The sequence below is a fragment of the Aplysia californica genome, unplaced genomic scaffold (genome assembly GCF_000002075.1).
Source record: "Aplysia californica isolate F4 #8 unplaced genomic scaffold, AplCal3.0 scaffold00192, whole genome shotgun sequence".
NCBI lineage: Eukaryota > Metazoa > Mollusca > Gastropoda > Aplysiida > Aplysiidae > Aplysia > Aplysia californica.
The window spans coordinates 221,591-232,453 of NW_004797462.1; the positions used below are offsets into that span (position 1 = coordinate 221,591).

General features: G+C 42.8%; 1 protein-coding gene across 1 annotated transcript in view; it reads left to right on the plus strand.

Annotated features, from left to right (window-relative positions):
• LOC101853555 (chitotriosidase-1-like) overlaps nucleotides 1-3,047 on the plus strand; it is a 33,796-nt gene extending 30,749 nt beyond the window's left edge. Inside the window, exons 8-10 of the mRNA XM_035969890.1 lie at nucleotides 267-452; nucleotides 1,657-1,776; nucleotides 2,582-3,047. Of these exons, the coding sequence (XP_035825783.1) occupies nucleotides 267-452; nucleotides 1,657-1,776; nucleotides 2,582-2,713 (438 nt within the window). The 3' untranslated portion in view covers nucleotides 2,714-3,047. The remainder of the gene's footprint in view (nucleotides 1-266; nucleotides 453-1,656; nucleotides 1,777-2,581) is intronic.
• The last annotated feature ends 7,816 nt before the right edge of the window (nucleotides 3,048-10,863 follow it).

Consider the following 10,863-nt stretch of genomic DNA (forward strand, 5'->3'; position numbering starts at 1 on the left):
ATAGTTGTCGGTGTATATACATGCACCGAAATTTATATTGTAAATACGGATGTATTTACCATATTTACAATGATTTCTATAAACGTCTGTTCGTCCCTTTAACTTGGTAATAGATTTGAGGCTCTAAAACTTGGTGGCCCTTGCAGAGCACTGACAGGCAAAGATCAAATACCCGCCTCTAAAAGATCTATATTGTCTATTGGAGCGAATTGCCTATATTATTATTATGAACGCGTATTGCATGTATACCTTCTATGTTTTGGCAGAATTACGCATCCCACTACTGGGTTGAAGAGGGCTGCCCCAAAGAGAAACTGTACATTGGACTGGCAACGTACGGACGATCGTTCACCCTGAGTGACAAGAGCGTCTCTGGTCGTGGAGCTCCGGCCATCGGTGCAGGAAATGCTGGCACGTACACCCAGGAGGCTGGCTTCTTGTCTTATTACGAGGTGACCAAATCTCTTCACTTCTCTCTTCTTTTTAAAGCGTTTCATCCCCCGTTGTTGTTTAGCGTTGAGGCGAGATGCAGTTCCCGTAGTCTTGATCTGCTTCCGTGTAAAATGTTCCTTCATCGCGCCTTTTTGTCTCAAAACTATCGTGTGAAATGTATAGAATGTAGTGATGTGGGTGTAAAATATGCATAATCTCGATGCGGGTGTAAACTATTCTAAATAATATAAATTACATATTATTGATCCTTAGTCTCTACAAATTGGTTCATCTTGAATTCTCGTCCACAACTTCCTTGTGAAATGTATCCATTCATCGTGCTTTCGCGTCTGTCCTGGTAAAATGTCTCTTCGTCGTGCCTTCTCGTCTCCAACTTTTAATCCAAACCTTTTACTTTGTTTACAAAGATTTCTAAAAATGTCTGTTAGTCCTTTTAACACGGTACTAGTTTTGCGGTGGTAAAACGTTTTGGCACTTACGTTACCAAAACCGAGCCGATAGTGCCGTAAAACCTACTCCATCGATCGTGATCCAAACCTGTGGGATATCCCCCGGGGCGGTACTACTGACTGAAGTGTTTTAGGGGGGGGGGGCATTAACCATGTTCTTATGCACAGTAAAATTGTAATTGTAAATTGGCTGATTTATCAACGCCATGCTCATAACTGTGTCTAAACTGCAACAGGGAACTGCTGCTTTTTCTTTCCTAATCCTTACTATCATTTTCCTCTAGATCTAGATCTACTTCTTTTGTATGTTTGTCACACTCTTGTGACCCACTATTTCCGGGGTGTCTTTATAGTCGAAACAGACTTTGTGCTGTTGAAGCAAGAGAGGTGAGCAGAGTAAGCCCGATTTCTTCTACTAAGGACTTCTCTGTTGACATCCACCCCATTAGCGCTCGTATGACATAATGCAGTTGCGAGCGCTGTAAAACCTCTACTAAAACTTTAAAAAACCTCTGGGCACCAGTAAAATGTTAAACATCTTCCCATGCCGCGTTCAAAAAGTATATTCCTCTCTGCAGGTGGTTGGTTGGAACTCTGGTGTGGTTTCCTCACTCTTTTCTTCCAACCCTCTATCGTCCTGAAAGCTTCTTTTTTTTTTTTTTTTTTTTTTTTTTACTCTCTTGTTGCCTTCAATTTCCGGCATTTACATGACATTATATTTCAAGCGCCGTATAAATGTTCCCGTCATTTTCAGGTGTGCGAAATGATCAATGCCGGCGCCAAGGTAGAGTTTCTGGAGGATCAGAGAGTTCCTTACCTTGTGCAGAATGACCAGTGGGTGGGCTTCGAGGACGAAACCAGTATCGCGGAAAAGGTGAGACCACGCACGCACACACGCACACACGCACACACGCACACACGCACACACGCATTATTAAGGTGGTCTATGTTGGACAGGTGGTTATTTAGATGTCCTATCTAGGTAAAATTTAGCAATTGAGTGGGTTGGTTGGCCGGTGCCCGTGTGGTTCGCTCATTTCCTATCAACGGTTCGTACTATCTCCCTGACTTTATCCCTTGTAACAACTGTTCTTCGGCACGTACGTATGACCTGTTTAGAGTTGCAAGTGCCGTGGACTTTAATCAATTTAAACTTTTACATTCCAAATAACATACCTAGTCAATACCACTAGTCGGATATATTGCTTGTTAAAGTTAAGTTCTGTTGGTCAAAAAAGCTGGTTTGGTTTACTTACAGTGTTGATAATGAAGCGAATATTTTGATAGCTCTGAGCTAATGACTTAGAATTGAGAGCCTTAATAAAGAGCCGCCGGAAACTTTAAAATGTAAGACCCTGTTATGATATTATAAGAAGCTTTGAATGTTCTGAAGTTGGAGGGGTAATGTTAAATAAGTATTCTGAAGTGAAACCCTTTTATTCAAAAATATATGCGTGAGATGAACATACAAAAGTATCCTTTTTCGTGATTGCTCCTTCCATTTTTTTCTGGGACTTTTTTCTGGTTCATGTTAGTTCTTGCTTGGATGAACTCACTATAAATTTGTCCTACCAACTTTCGGACGGACAATTGTCTTCGCCACTAAGAATGTTGAGCTAGATCTAGTAGTAACCAGCAAGAGCCACGGTCTCATATTTGTTTTCCATTTTCTTCCCCAGATTGCGTTCATTAAAGACAATGGTTTTGCTGGCGGCATGGTATGGGATTACGACTTGGATGATTTCAGTGGAGAATTTTGCGGCCAAGGACGATACCCGCTCATCAGTTTGATTAGCAAGTCTTTGTTGTAATCGTAACGCGACGCGTTACTGTTACAAGTATGCCGATTTCTTTCTAACAAAATAAACTATTGCACAAATGGTGACAATGACTCCCTGTTCCATTTTTTGAAAATCTTTTTGGCCAAATCTTTAGCCCTGATAAACAATATCAGGCATTGTATGTAGAAACGCTTAAAACACTCTTTACCCGATAGCAAAGTGGATCATTTAGGAAGGTGACTTTTGGCTTTGCCTTTTGAGGCCCAAGTAAAAAAGTTTAACAGAACAGTTGGCGTCTTGCAACTGTTGTACCAATCCCAAAACCAGGAAAAGATCACTCTTACCCGTTTTCGCAAAAATCACTCTATTATTGACCATCTCGTCCGACTTGAAACTTTCATTCGGGAAGAGCACATTGTGGCTATTTTTTCGACTTAGAAAAAGCCTTTGACACCACAGGGAAACATGGTGTTCTGAAAGACCTTAGACTTACGCGGAAATCTTCCTGAATTTATACGAAACTTTTTGAAAGATCAACAACTTCAAGTAAAAGTAGGTTCAATCCTATCAAATTTACACACCCAAGAAGAAGGTGTCCCCAGGGGAAGCATCTTATCACCCATACGTTTTAAAATCAAAATCAGTTCCATCGCAAAACCCCTTTAAAAACAATATTGACTGCTCACTTTACCTTTGACGACTTCCTGATCTGCTATAAATCAAAGTAAAAAAATAGACCACACTGAACGTCAGCTTCAGCTTCAACTCCAAAAACTGGAAAGTAGGGCAAACGTGCTCGGTTTTTAATTTTTTACAGCAAAAATGAACTGTGTCCATTTTTTGCCAGTCGCAAAAATGTGTGCGACAACCAGACCTATCTTTGTAGGGGGAGAAAATTCCTGAACAAAACAAAAAAACAAGCACGTTTCCTGGGCGTAATCTTCGACTACAAAACTTTCTTTCTTGCCACACTTGAAAGACCTAAAGACGAGGTGTCAGAGTGCTCTCAACGCCTTAAAAATATAATCCAATCCCGAATGGGGAGGTGATACTGAAATACTGTACTATAACTCTACCGGTCCCTTATCCGTTCCAGGCTGGACTAGATCTAGGGCAAGGCGAAGGCCTTTGTTCTGAACGGGGTCTAAAATTCCAAGGAAGGACTTCCTAGTTGATCCGTAAACAGGACTGGCATAGGATCTAGGCGTATTCAGTAATTTAACTGTAGAAAGTTTGCAGGCAGAAGCCCACGAACCATCTTTAGAACTTAGAAAAAAAACCCTCTTTGCTGTACACTTTGAAGCTTAGCTCAGTACCCCAAAACCCAGCCCACAAATGTGTCTTTGGCCTTCCCGGAGATCTAAAAACTAATTCTCCTTAGGAAATAAAGTAAGCCCTTTCGGAATAAGAATCCAAAAGGATCCCCAAGACATTGACTTTTCTTAAGGCATAATTGAAACGTTTCGTGTCAAGCATACCTCCATAGCATTTAACCAAACCAAACATAGATACAAGTGTTGAAAAATACAACAAAAAGTCAACAGACAAAACTACATACCTAAAATGATACAAATAGCTAATAAACAGATACCCTGAAGCAGAGAATTTTTACAGATAAAAAAATGACACTTCAGTAGAAGCTACTGCCCTTGCACAAGCATTAAGCTTAAGGAAACTCCATCCAGAAGCTTCAATCTACAGCTCTTGAAATGGCCTAAATATTATAGATAAACCTACCGAGTCTACTTTCCTAATCCTTTCAGACTGTCTTGTCTGAAATCTTTAGAGTGCTCTGACACCGACAACAGAATTTACTTATAATTTATCTGCATTTTTACACCAATCTGGAAAAACTTGTTACAATAGCTTTGGTTCCAAGCCATGTAGGCATTGAGGGCAACGAAGCCGTTGACCACTTTGCCAAAGAATCTCTAAAACTACCTAAAAACAAAAAGTAGAAATCGTTGTTACCACAGGCAAGGACAAAGGCCAGGTATTCTTTCAACACCCGTGGAATTGGATGACAGTGACAGAAGTGATTGGTTAGTTTAGTTTTAGTAAGAGTTTTATGGCACTTGCAACACAATAAGGTCATATAAGTGCGGAAGATTAGGTGTCTCAAGATAGTAACAAACATAAAAAAGAAGGAGGAGAGATCAGGACGAAAGATGTTCGATAGAAAGGAAGGATCAAACCACACCAGAGCAGCCGCCAACCACCCACTAAGTGATTGGTTAGAGCATAGTATAAAACTTGAAGACGACAGAGACAAGTACACATGTATACCACAAGAAGGTTGTTGTTGTTGTGTGTGTGTGTGTGTGGTAGCCTATCCGTTCGAAATGTTCGGAGCCCCGAAGAGTGTGCTCTTCGCCAGGGCCACCGCCTCCCTTGGGTAGCGGGTGAGGCAAACTCACGTTGTTGTTGTTGTTGTTGTTGTTGTTGTTGTTGTTGTTGTTATCGATCCAGCAACAGCTGGGCTCTCGCCCTTCTGTCCAATGCCATGTAGTGATAAATGCAGGTTTGTTCCATAGAGAGTGTTGTCAATGTTAGGTCTCGGAGGGAGAAGGGTAGCTCTGATGTTATTTAGGGCTGTGCAGTGGAACAGGTGATGCTCCAGTCTCATATGCATAGTCACACAAGGGACACATTGGGGGAAGTTCCGGATTTATTCTGTTCAGGTGAAAGTATAATTATGTTCTGTTCGTAGGCGGAAGATCGTGGTCTGTTTCTTTCTCTGAAGGCGGTTGATATTGCCATTCCTTTTTGTTGTGGTCATATGTTTGAAAACTGCTCTGCCTGTCTTTCCCATGGCCCATCTGTTCATCCAATCTTGTTTGTTGTTGCTTTTGATGATTTGTTTTGCAGTGTTGTATGAAGTTGGAGTGTTGGGTTGTTCCTGTCTAGATCTCTGTTTGGCAAGTGTGTCTGCTCTGTCATTTCCAGGTATGTCTGAGTGTCCAGGGACCCACTGCATTACTAGGTTGATGCCACAGGATGTTATCAGATGATGGGATCCAATATGGGTCAAATCTTGGTTTAGATTATGGTCATTTTCTATGGCTTGTAATACTGATAGTGAGTCAGTGAAAATTACAACACTCTTTGCTTTTCCTGGATGAGTGTCAAAAACTGTGCGGAGATGGTACAGTGCTGTTTCAATTGCCATCATTTCTGCATCGTAGTTGCTGCATTTCTCTCCACAGGCTGCAGAGATCTCATTGGAACTTCCATCTGGGTACTGTATTAGTATTCAATATCCGTCTCTGGTTGTGCCTTTGAATGCTGAGCCGTCCGTATAGACGTGCATCCATCATCTGAATAGCTGTCGATTGTTTGATGTGATGCAAGCATCAGCATCACTGGGTCTGAAGATTTTGTGCTCTTGTCTTTGAGAGGTGTTGTATTGATTGGCTTTTTAAAAGAAAGATGGGGAGGGATGTTTTGGTTGACTCTTTCGGTTTCTTTTCTGTTCTGTGGTAGATGGTGGCTCTCCATTAGTTCTGTGATGTGATGCATGATTGACTTTGTTGAATTCGTTTCTTTGGTTTCCATGTTTCTACTAATTTCCTGTTTGGGTGGTTGGGGCACATTCTTTTAGTTCTTTCATGTAGCTCCAAAACTGCTTTATCTCTGCGGGTTCCCAGGGGTTCAACGTTTGACAGAATTTCACATGCGGCGGTAGGTGTGGATCTCATACCACCATTTATAAAACGAAGGGCATTGCTTTGGACCTTTTCAAGGGTGTTTCAAGTAGTTGTTCTGCACATAGTGAGTAGGCTATTGGTGTATTTCAGGGAAGATCGGACATAACCCAGGTATAGAGCTCTCAGAGTTTGTTTGATCCCCATGAACTGCTTGCGAGTTTCTTTAAAAGTTGGAGTCTTTTTTTTTGCTTTGTTCCTTATGTTTTCCACTTGGCTTTTCATAGTTAGCCTATGGTCAAGTTTGACTCCTAGGTAAGTTGGATGTTCTTCTTTGGGGAGACTTTCATTTCCTATCTTTAGTTTGAGATTTTCTTTGGCTGCTTTATGGCTCTTCGTGAAGATGGTGTATACTGTTTTCGTGCAGTTTATTTTAAGTTTCCATTTCTGACAGTAATTATGGAGCCTCTTGTGGTCTTCATTTAATTTCCCTGCTCCTACTATCATGCTGTGATGTGTCTGCCAGAGAGCAAGATCATCGGCATAAGGAGTCTTTTCTGATTTTAGCACGTTCGTTACATCATTAAAGAAGATCAGGAACAAAGTGCAACTCAGGCAGGAACTTTGAGGTAGGCCTTCCTCGATGACTTCTCTTGACGAGTGGGCATTGTTTACCTTGGTTTCAACGTTTCGATCCGACAGAAAGAACTTGATCCATTTGTAAAGTTTGCCATGTATCCCAAGGTCCATCAATTTCATGAGTAGGCCTTTTCTCCACACTCTGTCGTACGCCTGTTGGAGATCTACAAAGATGGCGACGGTGTGTTTACTCTCCTGAAATCCATCCTGGATGTTTTGGCTCAGTTTAAAAAGTTGATCTTCTGTGTTGCTGCCTTTTCTGAAACCTGCTTGGTGTAGGTTTAAGCTGTTAGTATTTTCCAGGTACCAGTAGAGGCGGTTGTTTATCATTCTTTCCGCAAGCTTACCGATACATGATGTTAATGAGATGGGTCGGTAGCTTTTCGCTTCTCCAGGTGGTTTCCCATTTTTCAGGAGCGGTGTAATCTGGGCGATCCTCCATGCCTTTGGTATTCCACTCGTTCTCCACGTGGTATTTATAAGGGAAAAAAGAACTTCTTTTCCTTTAGCACCAAGGTTGCACAGCATTTCGTTGTGTATTTTATCTGGTCCTGGGGTTTTCTTTTCCTTTAGCTTTTTGAGGGCCTGGCTGAGTTCCATCATGCTATAATCCTCTTAAAAAAGCGAGTTATTCACAGTAGGAGATTTGTCTTTATGCTTAGCCCTATTTATGAGAAGTCTATCAGCCTCGGTTAGTCTGCCTGCCCTGTTTACAGAGGCGAAAAAACGGTTAAAATGTTCGGTTTTCTTCTGGTCTTCAGTGATGGTGCTGCCTGAAAGGAAAAAGGGTTTGGGGTTGCTTTTTTGCCTTTCTCCCGAGAGGTTGCTGACAAGGGACCAAGCCTTTGTTCCATTGTGGCGGAGGTCAAGATCTTTGCAGGTTTGAGTCCATTTTTCTTTTTTTGGCTTTTTTTACTGTCATTTTCACCTGAGCGCAGGTCTTATTGTTGTGTATTTTGTTTATTGTTGATGGTGATTTTTACAATGACAGGCTTTCTCTCTTTCTGCCACAGCAGTTTGGATTTCTTCACTCCAAAAGGGTTTGAAATTTCTTCGGCATCCCGGTTGTTCATTAAAAAGATCAGCATCTTCTGTTTCTGCTATGCTGGAGAGCAATTCGTCTGAGGTCTTTTCGTATTCTGCCCAGTTGGCTTTCTTAAAGTTCCATCGAGTTCTCCGAGGGTTGTTCAATGCAGGTGGTGAGGTGATCTGTATAAAGATAGGCCTGTGATCACTTCCTATGTCATCAATCACTTCGATGCGACAGGAGTTTTTAATGTCGGATGAGCAGATGGTGAGATCAGGCCGGCTGAGAGTCAAGTGGGCTCTGTGAAGTAAGGTAGGAGTTGAGTTGACATCTTGTAATACGGATAGGTTGCTGGTTTCGTACAGCTCCTCAATCTTTCGGCCTATGCCGTTATAGTTGACATAGCCCCATTCTGGAGAGTGTCCATTGAAGTCACCCGCACAAATGGTTTTTTCTTAGCTGGCTGCTTGCAGATCAGACAAGTCGCATGTTGTCTGTGGTGAGCTGTAAACATTGTAAAGTGTGTACTTCATACCAATGTGCCATATGGTGGCCTTCTGGATATCAGTCGGTTGGGCAGATAATATGTGTACGACATCTCCCTGAACATCGTTTCGCAGGTAAGTGACGGCACCGCGGCATCCTGTGCATGTGCAGGCGTAACTGGTGTATCCTGTGAGGTTCAGGTCCGTACCTTTGAGTAGGGTTTCTTGAAGGAGGGCAACATGAATCTGCCTGTCCTTCAGTACTTTGAGGAGTTCTGTTTTCTTGTACCTCAAACCACAGATGTTGAGTTGCAAGAGGTTGAGGGAACTCCTTCTGGTTGGGGGTGTAACTGGCTCCCTTCTCAAGCCGAGAGCTTTTCGGTGCTGGTTTAGCTCTGTTTCTGTGTGTATCACCAGTAGCTGACTTGTCGCTCAGAGCAGCCCGGTGATTGCGTTGCCTGGCGCGGACCTTGTTTAACGAGGCAACGTCCGAGCTCGCATGTAATTTATTTCTCTGTGTCATGGCATTGTGGACTGGGGTGTCTGTTGACTGTCTGCCCACCCTGAGAAGAGGCCATTCATGTTGAGGATAGGAGGGTACTAGGAGTTTTCATGAGACTGGAAGGACCTAACTGCCCCGTGACCGTGTAATTCCGGTAGGGTTCACGTTGCCCATTCCCCGCCACCAAAGGCTACTGGCTAAAGTTTTCTATTCTTTCATGAGGTATTGGCCAAGAGGGAAAGCCATTGGATCGTCACTTCCTGGGTCGTTGTGCCTTTACTAAGAGGTTTCACAGCCAGAAAGCAAGTCAGGCATTCCGCTCGGTCCATCCCCTGCACCCAGACATTCTCAAACTGGCTGGTACCTTCTCAGCCACAGAGGGTGTGTTGATAAAAGTATTAGAGGTGTTAGGCAGATTAGACACCCACTCAAGGGAGAGTAGGGGTGTGTTAGTGAGGAGCACAGCGTGTACCACGCATCGGTGGGTTCTGCCTCCTGCACCTTGTGGGGCCACACCTGCTCCCATCCTGTTGTTTTAACCCTTCTAGGAAACGGGGAGGGGGGGGGTTGGCGCCAACAACTGGCCATTCGCCAGAGCCGTATCAGTGAGGACAGGGGCCACCACGGGGAGGTACGGTTGGCTGGATTGGGAGAAGCTGTTTGAGACGCTTAGGCATTTCTCACTTTTTAAATGAGACCCATCACCAGTCCTTGATCCCCACCACAAAGGGGTAAGAGAAGGCATATTGGGTTGACGGCTAGACTGAGAAAGCCAAGGTTGAGGCTTCCGGAAACGTATGTGTGGTATCGCAGTGAATCCAGGCGCTCTTTAAAATAATTGAATCGAAGAAACTGATATTTTTTTCGCCTGTGTTGGCAATTAAAACCAAAACTACTGAATATTTATTTTTGGACTCCACACCTTCTATATCCACAAACACATTTCTGTGTTAATGTTACTGAAAAAAAAAAACAGAGCAAAGGGACAAAAATGAAAATTTGCCATTTCCAAGTTCAATCAGGCTTTAGAAATTGCCGCACTTTGGCAGCCAATTTATCGCTATTTTTACCTAAAGACAAGACAACGGGGAACCCTACCTCCTTCAGTAGTAAATATCTTGGCTAGGTCTTCCCAAAAGCAAGACCAATGGACAACCAAAGCAATAATTTCTTACTGCCAAAAACTGACGAGCGCCTGGTTTCCTCGTGTCGTAACACTTTACACTATGAACATATTAGGAAGGTTCTAATTACTCTTAGTAAGTTACGCAACACAGAGTTATAAGTGCCAAAAATAATGGGGTGCTACAACAGACAAACACAAAAGGAGAGATGATAAGACATTTCGTAAGAAGGAGCAGACCACACCAGAGCACCCGCTAACCACCCTCACATGTAAGTATACTACATTATAGTAAAACTACAATGAAGCACAACTACATCTGACAGATTTTAGAGCGAGGCGAGCCTGCTGCTGCAGCTTTCTGCACTCGGAGTACGTTTTTTTAATATATATAAAAGTGTGATACGCCCTCATCAACGCACTTTAGACAGCTCAAGAGACGGACTTCGATCCCGTCTATCAGGGTCCTTACCGTGGCTGAGTGGGGGATATACATGTATTATGTATTGTCTTAGTAGAGAGCCAATGGTACTCATTATTATATCCACACTGATATCTCTCGGGTTTTCAGCGCGCAATGGCGAAGCGCCTAACCTCTATACAGTAGACGCCGGTGATGTACTACTCAGACACATTAAAGAAATTTTAGTTTTCTTAAGAGTTTTACTGCACTTCTGGAGAGGTCCGAAGGGTTTCGCTGTTCTAGTTTGGGTTTTATTTCATATATTTATTATTTTTCTGGTTTTCCCAGTGGCTCTCC